Source organism: Acinonyx jubatus, chromosome A3, assembly GCF_027475565.1.
Source record: "Acinonyx jubatus isolate Ajub_Pintada_27869175 chromosome A3, VMU_Ajub_asm_v1.0, whole genome shotgun sequence".
In the NCBI taxonomy this organism is placed as follows: domain Eukaryota; kingdom Metazoa; phylum Chordata; class Mammalia; order Carnivora; family Felidae; genus Acinonyx; species Acinonyx jubatus.
In genome coordinates, this window is record NC_069388.1 from 58,371,681 (window position 1) to 58,392,742 (window position 21,062).

Genomic DNA, 21,062 nt, shown 5'->3' on the forward strand with positions numbered 1-21,062 from the left:
ACAAATTAGCATTTCTATACAATAACAAGAAACTATTTGAAGAGAAATTAAGAAAGAAATCCCATTGACAGTAGCATCTGGAATAAAAAAAATAGTTAGGAATGAATTTAACCATGAAAGTGAAAGACCCTGAAAGCCATAAGATCTTAATGAAAGAAATTGAAGATTCAAATAAATGGAAAGATATTCTGTGTTCTTAGATTGGGAGAGTTGATATTGTCAAAATGTCCATACTACCCAAAGCAATCTACAGATTCAGTGCAATTCCTATCAAAATTCCAATGGGATTTTTCACAGAAATGGAAAACACTATCCTAAAATTAATAGCGAAGCACAAAAGATCCCTAGTAGCCAAAACAATCTTGAGAAAGAACAAAGTGGGAAGCATCACACTTCCTGATTTCAAACTATATTACAAAGTTATAGCAAGCAAAACAGTGCAGTACTGGCATAAAAATAGCCACATAAACCAATGAAACAAAATTTAAAGCCCAGAAATACACCCATGCATATGTAGTCAACTAATCTTCTACCAGGGTGCCAAGAACACACAATGAGGAAAGGGTTTCTTCAATAACTGGTGTTAGGAAAAGCAGATCTCCATATGCAAACAAATGAAATGGGACTTCTATCTTACACCACTCACAAAAATGTACTTGAAATGGTTTAAAGACTTAAATGTAAAACCTGAAACTACGAAACTCCTAGCAAAACATAAGGAGAAAGTTCTTTGAGAGTGGTCTTGGCAATAATTTTTTTGGATATGATACCAAAAGTAGAGGTACCAAAAACTAAAATAAACAAGTTGGGAGTGTATCAAACTAGAAGTTTCTACACAGCAAAGGAAACAATCAATAAATTGAAAAGGCAAACAGTGGAGTGGGAGACAATATTTGCAGACCATATATCTGATAATGGGCTAATATCCAAAATAGATGAAGAACTCCTACAACTCAATAGCAAAAACTGAATAGTGAGACTAAAAAATGGACAAAGGACCTGAATAGACATTTTTCCAAAGAAGATATACAAATAGTCAATAGGTACATGAAAAGGTGCTCAACATCACTCATCAAGGATATGCAAATCAAAACCACAATGAAATATCACCTTACACCTTGTTAGGATGGCAAGTATCAAAAAGACTAGAGATAACTAGCAAAGATGTGGAGAAAAGGAAACGCTTGTACACTGTTAGTGGTAATGTAAATTGGTACAGCCATTATAGAAAACTGTATGCAGGTTCCCCATATAAAAAATGGAACTGCTGTGTGATTCAGCTGTCCTACTTCTGGGTATGTAAAGGAAATGAAGTCAGTATCTTGAACAGATACCTACAGTCTCATGTTCACTGCAGCATTATTCACAGTAGCCAAGATATGGAAACAACCTAAGTGTGGGTGAGTAACGACGGTGAGAGACACACCTGTGTGTGTGTGCACGCACACACACACAGGAATATTCAGCCTTAAAACAGAAGGAAATTGTGTTATTTGTAACAATGTGGATGAACTTGGAGGGCACTGCGCTAAGTGAAGTAAACCAGATAGAGAAGACAGATACTGTGTGCTACAAGTATATGTGGAACCTAAAAAAAATAAAATCTGATTTCATAGAATAGAGTGGTGATTCGCTGTTGTTTAACATAGTGTTGGAAGTTCTAGCATCAGCAATCAGACAACAAAAGGAAATCAAAGGCATCAAAATTGGCAAAGATGAAGTCAAGCTTTCACTTTTTGCAGATGACATGATACTATACATGGAAAATCCAATAGACTCCACCAAAAGTCTGCTAGAACTGATACGTGAATTCAGCAAAGTCACAGGATACAAAATCAATGTACAGAAATCAGTTGCATTCTGATACACTAACAATGAAGCAACAGAAAGACAAATAAAGAAACTGATCCCATTCACAATTGCACCAAGAAGCATAAAACACCTAGGAATAAATCTAACCAAAGATGTAAAAGATCTGTAGGCTGAAAACTATAGAAAGCTCAGGAAGGAAATTGAAGAAGATATAAAGAAATGGAAAGACATTCCATGCTCATGGATTGGAAGAATAAATATTGTCAAAATGTCAATACTACCCAAAGCTATCTACACATTCAATGCAATCCCAATCAAAATTGCACCAGCATTCTTCTCAAAACTAGAACAAGCAATCCTAAAATTCATATGGAACCACAAAAGGCCCCGAATAGCCAAAGTAATTTTGAAGAAGAAGACCAAAGCAGGAGGCATCACAATCCCAGACTTTAGCCTCTACTACAAAGCTGTCATCATCAAGACAGCATGGTATTGGCACAAAAACAGACACATAGACCAATGGAATAGAATCGAAACCCCAGAACTAGACCCACAAACGTATGGCCAACTCATCTTTGACAAAGCAGGAAAGAACATCCAATGGAAAAAAGACAGTCTCTTTAACAAATGGTGCTGGGAGAACTGGACAGCAACATGCAGAAGATTGAAACTAGACCACTTTCTCACACCATTCACAAAAACAAACTCAAAATGGATAAAGGACCTGAATGTGAGACAGGAAACCATCAAAACCCTAGAGGAGAAAGCAGGAAAAGACCTCTCTGACCTCAGTCGTAGCAATCTCTTACTTGACACATCCCCAAAGGCAAGGGAATTAAAAGCAAAAATGAACTACTGGGACCTTATGAAGATAAAAAGCTTCTGCACAGCAAAGGAAACAACCAACAAAACTAAAAGGCAACCAACGGAATGGGAAAAGATATTTGCAAATGACATATCGGACAAAGGGCTAGTATCCAGAATCTATAAAGAGCTCACCAAACTCCACACCCGAAAAACAAATAACCCAGTGAAGACATGGGCAGAAAACATGAATAGACACTTCTCTAAAGAAGACATCCGGATGGCCAACAGGCACATGAAAAGATGCTCAACGTCGCTCCTCATCAGGGAAATACAAATCAAAACCACACTCAGATATCACCTCACACCAGTCAGAGTGGCCAAAATGAACAAATCGGGAGACTATAGATGCTGGAGAGGATGTGGAGAAACGGGATCCCTCTTGCACTGTTGGTGGGAATGCAAATTGGTGCAGCCACTCTGGAAAACAGTGTGGAGGTTCCTCACAAAATTAAAAATAGACCTACCCTATGACCCAGCAATAGCACTGCTTGGAATTTACCCAAGGGATACAGGAGTACTGATGCATAGGGGCACCTGTACCCCAATGTTTATAGCAGCACTCTCAACAATAGCCAAATCATGGAAAGAGCCTAAATGTCCATCAACTGATGAATGGATAAAGAAATTGTGGTTTATATACACAATGGAGTACTACAGGGCAAGGAGAAAGAACAAAATATGGCCCTTTGTAGCAACGTGGATGGAACTGGAGAGTGTGATGTTAAGTGAAATAAGCCATACAGAGAAGGACAGATACCATATGGTTTCACTCTTATGTGGATCCTGAGAAACTTAACAGAAACCCATGGGGGAGGGGAAGGAAAAAAAAAAAAAAGAGGTTAGAGTGGGAGAGAGCCAAAGCATAAGAGACTCTTAAAAACTGAGAACAAACTGAGGGTTGATGGGGGGTGGGAGGGAGGGGAGGGTGAGTGGTAGGTATTGAGGAGGGCACCTTTTGGGATGAGCACTGGGTTTTGTATGGAAACCAATTTGACAATAAATTTCATATATTGAAAAAAAAAAGAATAGAGTGGTGATTGCCAGTGCCTGGAGGGAGGGGAAAATGGGGAGATGTAAGTCAAAGGCACAACTCTAAGAAGAGCAGGTTCTGAGGATCTAATATACAGCATGGTGACTATAGTTAGTAATACAGGATTACATACTTGAAATTTGTTAAAAGTAGATTTTAAGTGTCCTCGCTGCAAAAAAAAAGAAAGAAGAAAAGGAAGAAAGAATGAAAAGAGTTAACTATGTGAGGTGGTAGATGTGTTAATTACCTTGATTGTGGGAATCATTTCACAGTGTATGTGTGTATCAAATCATCCTCTTGGGTGCTACATTTTATATGTTATATTTGTTAATTGTTCTTCAATAAATTTGGATTGAAAAAACTGGATTCAGCTATCATCTGGAGGAGTTCAAATTCTTAGTTTTGGGCTATGTGACAGTATTTTTTTGTGTTTGTTTGCTTTAACTCCCACAACCTGTCATTCCTGAGACTTTTCAAGGAGATAAACGAGATGAGTTGTACTGTGCATATAACCTATCATAACTGTCCATTTGAGTAAGGTTACTCGTCAGCAAATTTCTGGTAACTTAAAATTTTCTGGTTTATTGTGTGTGATTCACTTATCTGAATGAAGTACTATGAAATTAATAAAATTTCTTTTTAAAAATTAAAAAATTCAAATAAGCAGATTGTAGTATAATCATTCAGTGGAACCCTACATGGTGATAGGGAATAATGAAGTATCTGTCTATTCAACAATGCGGGTGAACCTCAGAAGCATCACGTTAAGTGAAGGAAGGAACACAAAAACATGTGTGATTACATTTATATGAAATTGTCAAAAAGGCAAAACTGTAGTGACAGATCAGTTGTTCCTGAACTTGGAGAGAGGAGAGGGTAGACTTCAAAGGGCATGAGGGAACTTTCTGGGGTGATGGAAATGTGCTACATCATGATTGTGGTTGTAGTTACACAGTGTATACATTTGTCAAATGTCATACATTGCATATTTAAAATTGGTAACCTCCTAGCCAGACTTCTCAAAAAGAAAAAAGATAGGAACCAAATAGATAGATAAAATCACCAATTAAAGAGGACAGATCACAACCAACACCATAGAAATAAAACAATTATAAGAGAATACTATGAAAAATTATATGCCAACAGACTGGGCAATCTGGAAGAAGGCAATCTGGAAGAAATGAACAAATTCCTAGAATATCACAAACTACCAAAACTGGAACAGGAAGAAATAGAAAATTTGAATAGACCCATAACAAGCAAAGAAATTGAATCAGTAATCAAAAATCTCCCAACAAATGCAAACTGGTGCAGCCACTCTGGAAAACAGTGGGGAGGTTCCTCAAAAAATTAAAACTAGAACTACCCTATGACCCAGAAATAGCACTACTAGGAATTTATCCAAAGGACACAGGAGTGCTGATTTATAGGGGCACATGTACCCCAATGTTTATAGCAGCACTTTCAACAATAGCCAAATTATGGAAAGAGCCCAAATGTCCATCAACTGATGAATGGATGAAGAAGATGTGGTTTATATATATAATGGAATCCTACTTGGCAATGAGAAAGAATGAAATCCTGCCATTTGCAACAACTTGGATGGAACCGGAGGATATTATGCTAAGTGAAATAAGTCAGTCAGAGAAAGATATCATATGTTTTCACTCATATGTGGAACTTGAGAAACTTAACAGAAGACCATGGGAGAAAGAGGGAAAAAATAGTTTCAAACAGAGAAGGAGGCAAACCATAAGAGACTCTTAAATACAGAGAAAAACCTGGGGGTTGATGGGGTGGGGGGTGTGGGGGAAAGGGGAAAATTGGTGATGGGCATTGAGGAGGGCACTTGTTGGGATGAGCACTGGGTGTTGCATATAAGTGATAAATCACGGGAATCTACCCCCAAAACCAAGAGCACACTGTATACGCTGTATATTAGCCAACTTGACAATAAATTACATTTTTTAAAAATCTCCCAACAAACAAGAATCCTGGGCCAGGTGGCTTCCCAGGGGAGTTCTACCAGACATTTAAAGAAGAGTTAATACTTATTCTTCTCAAACTGTTCCAAAAAAAAAAAAAAATAGAAATGGAAGGAAAGCTTCCAAACTCATTCTACGAAGCCAGCATTACCTTGATTCCAATACCTGGCAAAGGAGAATTACAGGCCAATATCTGTCCCTGATGGACCTGGATGCAAAAATTCTCAACAAGATACTAGCAAATTGAATTCAGCAGTACATTAAAAGAGTTATTCACTATGATCAAGTGGGATTTATTCCTGGGCTGCAGGGATGGCTTAATATTCATAAATCAATCAACGTGATACATCACATTAATAAAAGAAAGGATATGGGGCACCTAGGTGGCTCAGTAGGTTGAGCATTGGACTTTGGCTCAGGTCATGATCTCATGGTTTGTGAGTTTGAGTCCCACGTCGGGCTGTCTGCTGAACCTGCTTTAGATCCTCTGTCCTCCTGTCTCTCTGCCCCTCCCCTTCTCATGCTCTCTCTCTGAAAAATAAATGAAAACATTAAAAAAATAAAAGAATAAGAGCCATATGATCTGGTCAATAGATGCAGAAAGACCATTTGACAAAATACAGCACCTATTATTGGTAAAAAGTCTTAACAAAATAGGAATAGATGGAACATACCTCAACATCATAAAGGCCATATAGGAAAGGCCCGTAGCTAATATCATGCTCAGTGGGGAAAAACTCCTTTCCCTTATGGTCAGGAACAAGACAAGGATGCCCACTTTCAGCATTACCGTTTAACATAGTCCTGGAAGTGCTAGCCTCAGCAATCAGACAACAAAAAGAAAGGGTATACAAATCAAGGAAGAAGGCAAACTTTCACTGTTTGCAGATGACACTGTACCCATGTAGAAAATCTGAAAGACTCCACCAAAAAATTGTTAGAACTGATACATGAATTCAGCAAAATTTTAGAATATAAAATCAATGTGCAGGAATCTGTTGCATTTCTATACACAAATAACAAAACAGAAAAATCAAGGAATTATTCCTATTTACAATTGCACCCAAACCAATAAGATACCTAAGAATAAACCTAATTAAGAGACAAAAGATCTGTACTCCAAAAACTACAGAAGACTTATTAAAGAAATTGAAGAGGACACAAAGAAATGGAAAAGCATTCCATGCTCACGTATTGGAAGAACAAACATTGTTCTCGTTGCTTGCTATCCAAAGCAACCTATGCATTTAATGCAATCAAAATACCATCAGCATTCTTTGCAGAACTAGAACAAACAATACATTTCTATGTAAAATTTGTATGGAACCAGAAAAGACCCTGAATAGCTAAAGCAATCCTGGAAAAGAAAAAACTGGAGGCATCACAATTCTAGATTTTAAGCTATATGATAAAGCTGTAGTCATCGAGACCATATGGTATTGGCACAAAAACAGATCAGTAGAACAGAATAGAAAACCCAAAAATGGGCCCACAGCTATATGGTCAAGTAATCGTTGACAAAGCAGGAAAGAATATCTAATGGAAAAAAGACAGTCTCTTCAACAAATGGTGCTGGGAAAACTGGACAGCAACATGCAGAAGAATGAAACTGGACCACTTTCTTACACCATACACAAAAATGAATTCAAAATGGATGAAAGACCTAAATGTGAGATAGGAAAGCATCAAAATCCTAGAGAACATAGGCAGCAACCTCTTTGACCTTGGCTGGAGCAACTTACTGGACATATCGCCAAAGGCAAAGGAAACAAAAACAAACATGAACTATTGGGACCTCATTAAGATAAAAAAAAAAAAAAACTTCTGCACAATGAAGGAAACAATAAACAAAACTAAAAGGAAGCCTACAGATTGGGAAAAGATATTTGCAAATGACACATCTGGTAATGGGTTAGTATCCAAAATCAAACTCAACACTCCAAATAACCCAGTTAAGAAATGGGCAAAAGACATGAATAGGAACTTTCCCAAAGAAGGCATCCAGATGGCTAACAGACACATGAAAAGATGCTCAGCATCACTCATCATGAGGCAAATACAAATCAAAACCACAATGAGGTATCACCTCACACTGGTCAAAATGGCTAAAATTAACAACACAAGAAACAACAGGTGTTGGTGAGGATGCAGAGAAAGGGGAACCCTCTTGTACTGCTGGTAGGAATGCACATTGGTGCAGCCACTCTGGAAAACAGTATGGGGGTTCCTCAAAAAACTAAAAATAGACCTACCCTGCGATCCAGCAATTGCACTATTAGGTATTTACCCAAAGGATACAAAAATACAGATTCAGAGGAATATATGCACCCCAGTGTTTATAGCAGCATTATCAACAATAGCCAAACTATGAAGAGAGCCCAAAGGTCCATCAACTGATGAATGGATAAAGAAGATGTGGTATACATCATAAACACACACACACACACACACACACACACACACACACACACATATACACACACAATGGAATTGTATCCATACGTACAGTTGTATACATACAATGGGATATTACTCAGCCATCAAAAAGATTGAAATCTTGCCATTTGCAACAACATGCATGGAGCTAGAATGTATTTTGCTAAGTGAAATAAATCAGTCAGATAATGACAAATACCATATGATTGCACTCACATGTGGAATTAAAAAACCAAACAGAACATGCGGTGAGGTAGAGGAAGAGAAGAGGGGAACAAACCACAAGAGACTCTGAGAGAACAAACCGACGGTTTATGGAGGTAGGTGGGTGGGAGATAAGCTAGATGGGTGATGGGTATTAATGAGGGCACTTATGAGCTTTGAGCGTTGTATGTAAGTGATGAACGATTAAATTTACTCCTGAAGCCAATATTGCACTGTATATTAACTAAAATTTAAATTTTAAAAGTATTCATAAAAATTTGTGGATTTTATTATATATAAATTATATGTCCCTAAAACTGTGGTGGCAAGAATGTATAAGCAAGTATAAGTCTATAGCTGAAGAGAATAAGGAACATTCATGAGATTAGAAAGCTCAGAAAATGTTTGGAATGCAGGTTAATGGATGAAAGAGCAGAGGATGTTATAATTCAATGGGAGCCGAGTTCACATCATAATATAAACTCCAGGAAGGATTCGATTTAAGCGCTTAGGAAAGGAATAAGAGAGAAGGTTTGCTTGATGGTGCCAGTTCACTCTGCCATGCAGATCAGTTGTGGAGAAAGAAAAGTCCTGGTGCCTCACCCCGACGTCCTGCAAAGAATTGGACAAACTGCCTGGGGAAAATTGTGGCTGCCAATGCATGTGACAGGTCCTTCCCCCACCCCCACCCCCAAGTAAGCCCCTCTAAATCCTGGTACATGGGGCTCCCAGCATAAGGCCTGGCTTCCCTGTCACACACCCGAAAATAAAATCTCTCAAATAGATCTCTTTTATGTAGACAAAGGACCCAAAAAAGCTTCCATTCAGCAGTGAAGACTATGGAGGACAAGGGTCGGACTCAACATAAGAGAAAAACAGTTGGAAACAGTACATCTTTCTTAAATATGAACAAAGAACCAGAGAGTAACAAGAAAAAATAAATAAGAAAAAGACTAAAGATAATATGTGAACTGATAAATTACAGTATTTACAATGATTTGAGAAAATACTGCAATTACCAAAAAAAAAAAAAATGCTGGTGGAAAATTCTGATCCATATTACACTTTGTTTATTTCTGTTGTAGTATTTTGTAGGCTGTGCTTTGTGTTATAGATATTTCTGCTCATGTCTGTCTTACCTCACAAGTCTATATGCTCCATGAAGACAGGAACATGGTTGTGATCTGTGATTGCTGAGCGTATTTAAAGTTGGTAGATAGCCAGTTCTCTCTTAGCATGTACCTTGGAACTGCCTTGGGCTCAAATTCCTAGTCTGGTGACCCCTGTTGGCTGATTGTGGATTGTGTTTATGAGACATTTGGGTTTGCTTGGTTTCCAAGGCAGAAGAGCTAGAGCCAACCTTGATGGGTTTTTGTTTATTCTAGCTAATTTGAAAATTAAATAGTTCTAATGGTTTTTTTCAGGTCTCCTTGTATACAAGAATATAATCACACCATTTTTTAAAATGTATATCTTGTTTTTTGATGAATCCAGGGGCATCATGTGAAAGCTCAGGCTCTTTCTGGATTGGGAAGAAGTAAGGAAGTGTTGAAGGAGTTTCTCTACTGCCTTGCTTTAAATCCTGAGTGTAACTCTGCGAAGAAAGAAGCACAGAAGGTGTGATTTTCTTTAAATGACTTTCTTCTTTAAGTCTCATTTATATAGCCCTTGTGTCCATGCTAGTGACTCCTGTCACATAAACAAGAAATATAATTCTGAATATTCATAACAATATGATTAAAAACACACAGGAATAATGATGAGTTTCATGCACTTGATAACTTTCATCCAGGGATAAAGCACAGTGAGATGGCTTTCGTATAGCTCTGTTCTGCTGAAATAATGGCACGTGCTAGTGAGGGAGGATCCATGTGTGAGACTGGAGAGGCAAAGTGAGTTTTCTTAGAGTGGTAATTTCAAGCATTATCGTTTGTATAGGAGCCCTATAAAAGACATTGTGATAATACGCAAAATATACCAGTCTAGCTGCATAGGTTGACTTGAAAGTTTTAGCAAAGCTTCACCAGAACAAGGCAGAAATATCTTCTCTCTTATTCAGGTCTTTAACCCAGTCTTCTTAGAAGTCACTGAGTCACACTTACTGTAAAAGAGCCTGTACAATAGTTACAGTCTTAGCAGGTGCAGTGACCAGCAGTTCTGGTTTTTATGTCAGTGTTTCCCTATTTTAACACTATCGCTGACTTCTACCACACATTTACCTTGTAATTTCCACTTTCCAGTCTAGTTTTATTTTTGGCAGCAAGGAATAATGAATCTATTCTTCCTTCTCCATTTTAAAGCACCTTAGATATTTGAGATGGATTGTTATCTTTGTCTCAAGTCTTTCTTTGGCCTGAACATCCTTATAAGGTAATAAGGTTTCCTCTTTTGGATACATTTAGTGTACCTCAGCATCCAAATCTGACAAGTATAGGGGGCACCTTTCACCTTCCCTTGTGTTCATTTCATGAGGCATGTTTATTTTTAGCCTAATACCATCACACCATTGGCTCATAGTTAGACAAAACACCTACATCTTTTTTGTTTGTTTTCAGTGAGAACCTTGTAGCAATATTTTTTTTATCCTTTTATTATGCAGTCTATCCGTCTTCGCTAATGCTGTCAAGTCATCACTTACTGGTTTTGGCCATTGTTTCAACTTGCCAAAATAACATTGAATCTTAACATTGGCTTTTCTAACTATCCCTGCCTGCTTTGTTCCACCTGCACATTTCACAAGAATGTTAAAATGCGTCTCAACTGCTTTTTACAACAGCACCATAGGAAATTCAGCTTGAGCTCAAAATTAAGCAGATGTATAAAGGTCCCAGGACCAGAATTTAGATCTTGTGGTGCTTCTTGTCAGTCTGGTGCTATTTCAGATATGATGTTTTTCCCTGTAGCATTCTGTCTGTGGTAGATGTCTTCTGTCTCACACAGTCCCAAAACAGTGCCTGGTGGTGCCCGTGAAACATGGTATCCTCCCAGGCAGCCTTCTGCTGCTCTAGTGAAGCCCCTCAGAGCCAGTGCTGAGGACATTGATGTCCATGCTGAGTGCTGTTTCTTCTTGATACAGCAGTTATGGGTGTGGTGCACTGACCTGTGACATGAAGAACCATGGAGGACTCTTTATTAGGTTTCAGTCACTGCTTTGTACTTCTCTTAAGCCCTTGGATTTCAGCTGAGTCCATGAGGATTGGCAGGACCATCGAGTGATCGGCAGTTACTTCCCGCTACCACCAAAGGCTGGTCTGTGGCTCTTGAACTAGAGTTACGGCCCTTCACCTTGTCTTCCTTTTATAGTTCTTTACTAGGTGGCTCTTCCAGTTCTCTTGTAAGTTGAGCAGTCCTCTAGAAATGTCTCAGTCCTGTGGGTGATCATGACTTGGATTTAATTTAGGATCCCTGCAACCTCTAGACCCCACTTTTCTCTCTTAACCCTGAGACTTTAGGGGTGATTTTCTGTAGCAGATGTGTAAGGGCCAGACAGAAATAGTGATGCTCATATTTTGTAGTTGGTTAGACTAAAGTGGAAAGGTACTGCTAGCCAGAATGCTTAAAGCATCGATTATGGTTTCAGAAACTTGAGTTTTAAAACATTGGCAATTGGAATATGGTAACTATTCTTTTCAATGTCTTGGATCAGTTTGCCCCGTAGTTTCCTTTGGATCTTTAAGGCATACTATGTATTTTTCAAAAGTGTTTTAAAATATATTTTTTTCTTCTTGGAAATTTTACAGGTAATGTGTGAGGTGTTGTTCCCAGCTTCAGAAAATATGCATCAAAATTTAACACCTTCCATCCAAAGCAGAATATTGAACAGCAGGTTGAAGGCTCAGTGTGCCAGTGATATAAACACCCAGCCTCTGGAAGAAGGTGACAATGCAGGGAGTTCTAAGGTACAAAGTGCATGTGTTTGTCAATTTTATCTTGATTAAACTTTATGTAATTCCTTAATTTTCAACGTTTACAAGTTATTCAAACTGTGGTGTTATATTAGTTGGAAGTACTTCTCAAGACAGGTTCTAGCTCCTCAACCTGAGAGTTGAACCTTTTAAAGGAAATTGATGGAAGTAACGAAAACAATGCAAAGAAACATGTAGAAAGAAAGATTTAGGACAGCACACATTGGGAACCCCAAGCATCAGGAGACCTGAACTTATTTTGGCTTGGAGAAAAGAAAGCAGAGGGATGATTTGAATATATGAAGACTGATATTCAGTTGATCTGTCTCAAGGAGAATTATTCTGTATTTTACTACAGGAAGTGCAAAGCTCATCTTAGAAGTTAATAGATGAAACCAGTCATGAATGAAGAGTACAATCCTGTTTTTTCCAAAGATGTCTAAGAAAGGCTACTGCATGAATACTGTTTTCTCTTATTTTGTGATTTCTTTAATATTTTGGATTCTTTTTTCTTAACCAGAATCCATCTGAGAAATCTGATGTGTTCAGAAATACAAATTCTTCGGTTTTGTATTTTATACTGGGTCTGCACTTTGAGGAGGATAAAGAAGTGTTAGAAAGTATCCTTCCAGGAGCACCCAGCACCAGTTTAAAAAGACAGTTTCCAAATGATATGGAGGATGTGCATGACCTGAATGGTCCTGGGAAAATTCCCAAAAAAGGTCAGTAAACTATTTTATCATGGAGTTGTGTGACTCCAGAGTGATAGAATGTTAGCTAATATTCAATGCATTTTTTTTATTTTTTTTTAAATTTTCTTAATCTTTATTTATTTTTGAGAGAGAGAGAGAGAGAGAGGGAGAGAGAGAAAGAGACAGAGTGCAAGTAGGGGAGGAACAGAGAGAGAGGGAGACACAGAATCCAAAGCAGCCTCCAGGCTCCGAGCTGTTAGCATAGAGCCTGACGCGGGGCTCGAACTCACGAACCGTGAGATCACGACACGAGCCAATGTCGGACACTTAACTGACTGAGCCACCCAGGCACCCCCAATGTTTTCTTTTTTTTAATTTTTACACAGTTTAAAATTAATAATGAAAGGAATATGTCAGCTTTAAGATTATAGAACAATTTGAATGGTTAACCCCACAAGGATTTCATAGTCAAAACGAGGGAAAATTTAGTTATAACTTTAACTTTTATTCAAGTCCACTGTCCAGATAAATTATTGCTGTATATTGTTAATCAGGTTAGGAACTATTCCTTCCTAGAATGATTTGTTACATTGATGTAACACTTTTAGCCAGAGGAAATACAATTATTGCATGCTGATATCCATATACGCAGTGTTAATTTTAGCATTTTAAACTTTTTCAGAGGCAGATTCCTCACCTCAAAGGAATATGACCTCTAATGTAGGAGAAGGTCCAGAGCTCTCCATAGATGTAACGGACTTTGAGTGTGCCCTTTGCATGAGGTAGGATGACATAGAATCTGTGCAACTCTTTGAAATATCCATCCTTCCTGAATTTGATATCATAAACATAATAGGCTTTTCATTATCAGAAAAATTATATATACCTTAGCAATAAATGATTTCTAAAAATTTGATAAGGAAGCTATAAATGGAAATAGATATAATTGATTTCTACAACAGCAGGGAAATTGTCTTAAGGAATTCTTAGAAAATAGATTATTTGAAAATCTCTTCTGGACAATTTTTGGCTAAAAATTCAGATATATTTTCCAGGTTGCTCTTTGAGCCTGTGACTACGCCATGTGGACATACATTTTGCCTAAAATGCCTTGAGCGCTGCCTTGACCATGCCCCGCATTGTCCGTTGTGCAAAGAAAAACTTTCAGAAGTAAGTATTTCTTCTGAAATAAGAAGACTGTTCGGCCCCACTTCTTACCCCTCAGCAGGTGCTCATTTCTTGGGTTGGCTTTGTTTTGACTACCCATTTATTAAAGAAAGTTGGATTTCTCCAATCAAAGATAGGTCTTTTTCCTATTGGATTTCTCAAAAGATACACAGAGGAAGTTTAGATACAGAACCCATTAAACTTCAGGGAAATTTTCAGGCATGAGTATCGAAAACAGGTAACATAATTGGAGCTCTTACTATGCGTTAATTATAAATAATTGAGATAACATTGCTGAGTCCTTACCCTATGTTAATCATAAAGGGTTGAGGTAACATAATGGCATACTTACTATGTGCCAAGGATTCAGTCCTTTACTTCATCTCAAGGTGAAGTCATATTATAGTACTTAGTTTTTCTTAGGATCGAAGACTTGATCATTTTTGATACTGGGAAATCCCTTTGGTGCCCTGTCAGTTGCATCTTTTGTCTGAAATCAAAGCCAGTAATACATAAGTTTCCATGAAGGGAAGCTGCTTAGTTATGTCTAACTCAAAAATAAACTGTTTAAATCCATACCATAGGTATGGTAAATACAATAAACAACACTTAAAAGCTTTTAAAAGCTTTCTGATCAACTTTGCACATCATGACTCTGTCAACTATGTGGGCTCTGGTACTTTTGGTGCCACTAACCTTCCACGAAGCAAGTTATTTAACTTCTTGGAGGGCAGTTACCTGTAAAATGATACTACAAATATTTGCCTTAATTACTTCTAGAGATCAAACTCACTCAATGCATTTTAAATACGATCAAGTGTTTTTTTAAAAAAAACAAATATACAGGAAAATTTATTTTTGAATTTGATATGGTACAGGAGATATCATACTTACACGAGTTTTTAAATAATTGTGACTTAGTTTACTGCCAAAACTATAATTGAGACCTTTCTAGAGCATTATCTGTACATAGTTTCTTTTAATTGCATACATCCTGAATCTTTCTAAGTTACTCAGGGAGAGACTGAATAATCATGAATATCATTCATTGTACCATGCACCATGTGTCCTGATGGTGGATGCTTTTGGAGTCTTTGTAGCAGTTTCCTTCAGCTGTTCCTGTGCAGGTCTACTCCACAGTATTTGCTCTCTCTTCTTGCTAACAGTGGGTAGCATCTGGCCCACTGCCTTGTTGTACCCATGCTTGTCTGGACCGGTGGACCTGGAGGCAGCTTTCTTATTCTCAGAGAGTAAGATGCATGTCTTTATGACCACTGTTTCTAACACAGACCCTTCATTCATGTCTGCGTTCAGTGCTATTTGGTTAGGGGGCTGTGTGATGAACCAGTGCATTGAGGTTGGCACTATAATATAAGCTCCTTAGGGACAGAGATGACTTCTGTCTTGTTTTCACTCTACCTCCAGAGACCAGAACATGTACTAAAGGTTCAGCAAGTCCATGTTGAATGAATGATCAAATGAGTGAATGAGTGAATGGCTAAGTGCAAGTTCTGTGTAGATTGCCGGTGTTCCAGAAATTAGAATATAATAAAACAAACTAAAATAATAATAATTTGATCTTTCTTCAATGCAGAAATACTTTCATGAGGTTAAACTTTTTCACATGCGTTATTGTAAACACGAATTGTCAATTATCTGTGTATGTGCCGAAGTCTTGGTTGACATAAAGCCAAGTGAAGCAAATTTTATTGTATTACTCTTCAATAAAATGATACCCTAAAAGAACAGTATAAAATACTGATGTCATTAATAATACTAGTTGTGAATTAAGTTAAACTTGTTTCTGCTAGTTACTCCGTTACTGAGGGTCTCAAACACAGTTGTTGTTTCCCAAAGTTGAACTTCTAGTTCTTAGTGGGTTATAGCAACACATGTAGCTTGCTTCATATACTTTGTTTCATGTAGCTTGCAGCCCAGAAATGCAGCAAGTTAACAAAGAAACAATAGGACATTGAAACCTACCGGCCCTGGGGTCCTAGCTGTGCCACTGTCACTCTACACTAGTCCCTTAACCTTTCTGAGACCCATCTTCTGTATTAGTGCATTGTAGATGGTGCCTGTGGGACAGTGCTGTTTTAAGGCCTAACTTAATTTATATGAAGCATCTTCAGCTGGTACCTGATACGTATTCAAATGTTGTTGAAAAAGAACTGTTATTTGCAAATTCATTTGTCTAAGATAAAAGCAGTGCACGCACAGACACAGAATGATAGATCTTCAGCTACGTGTAACTCTTTCACCCACTGATCCTAGCACATTTTAATTCAGTTTCCACCTATTTTCCTTCATATCCAGCTGTAATTCCTTGGTCTGTCAGTTCCTTTCCCAATCCAAATAAAGTCAACTCTGCTTCTTGCACATGTCCATATAAATAACAAAGCAGAGCTAGAGAAAAGCCACAAAATTGGTAAGATTGGTTTCAGTTTAAATTCACAATCTTAAATCTTAGACTGAAAACATTAGTACTCATCCTCACTATGCTTCTCTAGTAGCTTCAATTTTCTACTTTCCCGGATGAGTATTTCCTGTTTCTCTTCTTTGACAACATATCTACTCACTTCCTCTCCCCTCCCTGACATTATGATACGTGATTGAGAATACAGAAGCCAACTCACTAATCCTTCCTCTGGGTGAACACCTTCTCCTGCCCTTTTCTCAGAGGGGAGGAACTGCCCTGCCCCTCTCCATATCCCAGACTGGCTGACCTCCAAGCTCTCTATCCCCATCCTTTTGTCTTCCCAAAGACTGCACCCCTCTACTTTGTTGTCGACCTTTCCTACTGGGAGAAGAGTGCTTTGTCCTTTGGAATTAATTGCCATGTGGTATTAATATTGCCTTTTGTTACAGTTGTTGGCAAGCAGAAATTTTAATATAACTAGTCTGGCCGAAGAATTAATATTTCGATATTTGTCAGATGAACTCTCTGATAGAAAGAGAATTTATGATGAAGAAATGACAGAATTGTCAAAGTAAGTCCTCATGTTGTATATACTTGGTCTTGAGTTCAGATTAAAGAAGGAAATCCTTGTTAACTTAATAGCTTTATCTCAGGTGTTGTTTTTTTTTTTTTCCTCCTTGGCAGAGAAATTAGAAATCCCACAAATAGAAAAAAATTAATTACAGAGACTTATAGAAATTTAATTGGGATTATAAGAACTACTTCAAAGGTGTGGCTTCATAAAAAGTATGTAGTTGCTTTTTGTATCTAAATAAGTGGTACTGAATTTTTCAGAATTGAGAGGTACGGTATATAGAAACAGAAGGGAGAGGAGGATTACCACTCAAAATAGGCTTGACAGTTGTTTTTATCTTTTAAAATGACCAGAGTTCTGTGTTGTAGCAACTTTTAACTATTGAGGTCTTAAAATTCTGCTACTCTTTTTTATTTAGAACTCACTACTTTTGACTACTATGTAGTTTATGCTTTCATCAGAACTTTTTTCTCTTTTTCTTATTTGTTTTTATTGAGGTGTAATTGGCACATAACATTACATTAATTTCAGGTATGTAACATAATGCTTTGATATTTATGTATATTGCAAAATGATCACCACAGTAAGGCTTAATGTCTATCGCTATACATAGTTAATTTTTTTTTCTTGTGGTGAGCACTTTTAAGATCGATTTTCTTAGCAACTTTCAAATATACAATGCAGTATTATTAACTGTAGTCACAATGCTTGGCATTACATCCCCAGGACTTACTTATTATACAACTGGAAACTTGTATCTTTGACCCCTTCACCCATTGCCCACCTCCCCCCCACCTCCCCATCCCAGCCTCTGGCAACCACCAATCTTTTGTCTGTATCTATGAACTTGGTGTTGTTTGTTTGTTTGTTTGTTTGTTTGTTTTTAAGATTCCACGTGTATGTGAGGTCTTGTGGTATTCATTTTTCTCTGACTTCTGTTTTTCTGTTTAAAATGTTTACTTATTTATTTTGAAAGAGAGAAAGAGGAAGAGAGAGAACCCCAAGCAGGCTCTTTGCTGTCAGCGTAGAGCCTGACATGGGGCTTGATCTCACAAACGATGAGATCGTGACCTGAGCTGAAATCAAGAGTTGGACACTTATTTCACTTATGATGGTACCCTCAAGGTCATCAGAATTTTTTTATAGGAGTCATAAGCTATAACTTTTCTAAGAAAACTAATACAATATAGTATGTTCTAGCTCATCAAATTAAGTAAGAAAGGCTTGGCAGGAAGCCTGGTGAGTTGAAAACTTTCTCATGTGGTGGGCTTTCTTTTCCCACTAAAGACTGAGGAAGGGAGTGCCTGGGTGGCTCAGTCAGTTAAGCATCCGACTTCAGTTCAGGTCATGATCTCATGGTTCGTGTGTTTGAGCCCCACTTTGGATTCCGTGCTGACAGCTCAGAGGCTGGAGCTTGCTGCGGATTCTGTGTCTCCCTCTCTCTCTGCCCCTCTCCCACTCATGTTCTCATTCTCTCTCTCTTTCTCCCCCTCCCTCCTTCTCTCTCTCTCCTTCCCTCTCTCTCAAAAATAAATAAGCATTAAGAAAATTTTTACAAATATAATAGAGACAGAAGCAGGCTTCAGGGTTTTATTTTGTAAATGAGAGAATTGAGGTTAGCTAGCTTTTGCTATTTTACAGTGACTAATACTCCCTTCTGTTTCTGACAGCTCCCACTTCTAAGTTAACATTTTTTCTCACCCCACAGTCTGACCAGAGATGTCCCCATCTTTGTGTGTGCCATGGCCTTCCCCACCGTCCCATGTCCACTGCATGTGTTTGAGCCCCGCTATCGGCTTATGATAAGAAGATGCATGGAAACCGGCACCAAACGGTTTGGCATGTGTTTATCTGCTGAACATGCAGGGTAAGAATTGCCAATGTCCAGAGGGTCCTGAATAAATGCATAACCTGTTATTTTTCTTGAAGAACAATTTAAGGTGATGTTGAAAAATTCTGGTGGCTTCCATCACATAACAAAGTATAAATCCAAGGCCATCCATGATGTGATCCCAGCTTTCCTTCTAGCCTCATCTCCTACTTCTTTCTTTCAGACATAATATTTGCTAGTCCATTACCATATTATTTGCTTTTCTGTAAATATACTTCATATCCATACTTCCATGCTTCTGCCTGTAAGTCTTTTGTAGTTCATCATCATACAAACAAATCCAGTCTAACTTTTAAAGTTCCAGAAATTTGCTATGTAGGAGCACCTGGGTGGTTTAGTCGGTTGAGTGTCCAACTCTTGATCTCAGCTTAGGTCTTGACCTCAAGGTTGTGAGCTCAAGCCTGCATTAAGCTCTGCATGGGCATGAAGCCTACTTATAGGCAGGTAGTTAGGAGATAGATAGATACATACGTACATACATGCATACTTACATACATATGTACATGCATCTTCCGTGAAACCTCCACCTATACAGCCAGACAAATTTCAGTCTTATAAAAACCCACAGCTCTTAGTTTTGACCTCTCCTCATTTTACATCATTTGTGTAGGGAAGGTGTTCCAAATCGACAGGCAGCTCCTTTCCATGGGCTGCTCTGAGGACTCTGGGAAGGAGACTCCCAGCAGATGGGAAGGAATCCCATCTGTTGGCTTCCTTATCCCCTAGGACTTTGTCATTACTGCATGGTCATGATGAGGCCTCTACATGTAAGCTCTAGCTGGTAGAAGAGGCACAGGTGCTCTGAAAGGATTTGAAGAAAAGGGGTACTCATCACTATTGTTCATACCTACTGCAAAGGAGGCTGGGAAATGTAGCCCATCCATGTGCCCAGAAAGAAAAGGAGAGCGGATACATAGGACCACCCACTAGCTTCCATAATATATACCTAGGAACAGATCTTTTTAAAGATATGTGTAGCACCTTTATGGAAAAAATTCTACAGCTTTATTGAAAAATATTCAAGAAGGCCTAAATAAACAGAAGTACCATATCCATGGATGGATGCATAGATTCAATGTCATAGTAGAAATGCCAGTTTTACTCAAATTAGTCTCTAAATCTAAAGTAGTTTCAGTCAACATTCCAAGAGGACTTTTTCATGGACTTGTTCAAGCTGACTTTAGAATTATTATGGAAAATCAAAAGACCAAGACCATGATAGTTTTGAGGAAATCAGCTGAGCAAGATGGGAGAACCCTTCCATCTTGTAAATCCTAGTGAGTAGACCATTACAGTATATGGAGATAAGAAACAGATCATTCATATTTGGACCCATATTTAGATATAATTATGTGAGAAAAAGCAAGCCGCTCATTTTTAAAAGGTGCTCAGAAAATTAGTGGGCAGTCCAAATGTGGAAAATAATCTCTTCTCTGCCTTGCACTGTACACACAAAGTAACACATGTTATTTACATTCTCAATGTGAAAAACAACATATAAAAATTTTAAGAGAAAATGTTGGAGACTATAATTAGGAAAAGACCTTTTTTTACACAAGATGCTGAGAGCACATAACATAAAGGAAGAGATTAATAAATTTGAATTTGTTAAAATTCATCAAAATCAGCAAAAGCTAAGTGATAAAACATCCAGAAGTTCTGCTTCCACTGAGGATATAGAACACTAAGAAGTGAATTATTCCATATAAAGTATATTCCATATAAAGTATATTCCATATAAAGTATAAATTCATCAAATTCCATATAAGTATAAATTCATCAAATTCATCAAAATCAGCAAAACAAAGTGATAAAACATCCAGAAGTTCTGCTTCCACTGAGGATATAGAACACTAAGAAGTGAATTATTCCATATAAAGTATTATTCCATATAAAGTATATGAGTCTCTTGAACCTTGCTCTGGTGAGCAGAAGTTGCTCAGGGGAAGTGAGAAAAGGTAAGTCTATCCAGGGAGAGAGTAAACAAAAGTGTGGCTCATCTGTGGCAGAGCCTAGAAGGAGACCTGCAGGTGTGTAGGAGGAATTCAGCTAGATTTTTGGGACCAACTTCTAATGGCCT

At 37.9% G+C, this 21,062-nt stretch overlaps 1 protein-coding gene across 1 annotated transcript in view; it reads left to right on the plus strand.

Annotated features, from left to right (window-relative positions):
* LONRF2 (LON peptidase N-terminal domain and ring finger 2) overlaps nucleotides 1-21,062 on the plus strand; it is a 46,227-nt gene that overhangs the window by 17,972 nt on the left and 7,193 nt on the right. Inside the window, exons 3-9 of the mRNA XM_027069288.2 lie at nucleotides 9,829-9,951; nucleotides 12,075-12,233; nucleotides 12,760-12,961; nucleotides 13,614-13,713; nucleotides 13,987-14,101; nucleotides 16,967-17,088; nucleotides 18,800-18,958. Coding sequence (XP_026925089.1) covers nucleotides 9,829-9,951; nucleotides 12,075-12,233; nucleotides 12,760-12,961; nucleotides 13,614-13,713; nucleotides 13,987-14,101; nucleotides 16,967-17,088; nucleotides 18,800-18,958 — 980 coding nt within the window. The remainder of the gene's footprint in view (nucleotides 1-9,828; nucleotides 9,952-12,074; nucleotides 12,234-12,759; nucleotides 12,962-13,613; nucleotides 13,714-13,986; nucleotides 14,102-16,966; nucleotides 17,089-18,799; nucleotides 18,959-21,062) is intronic.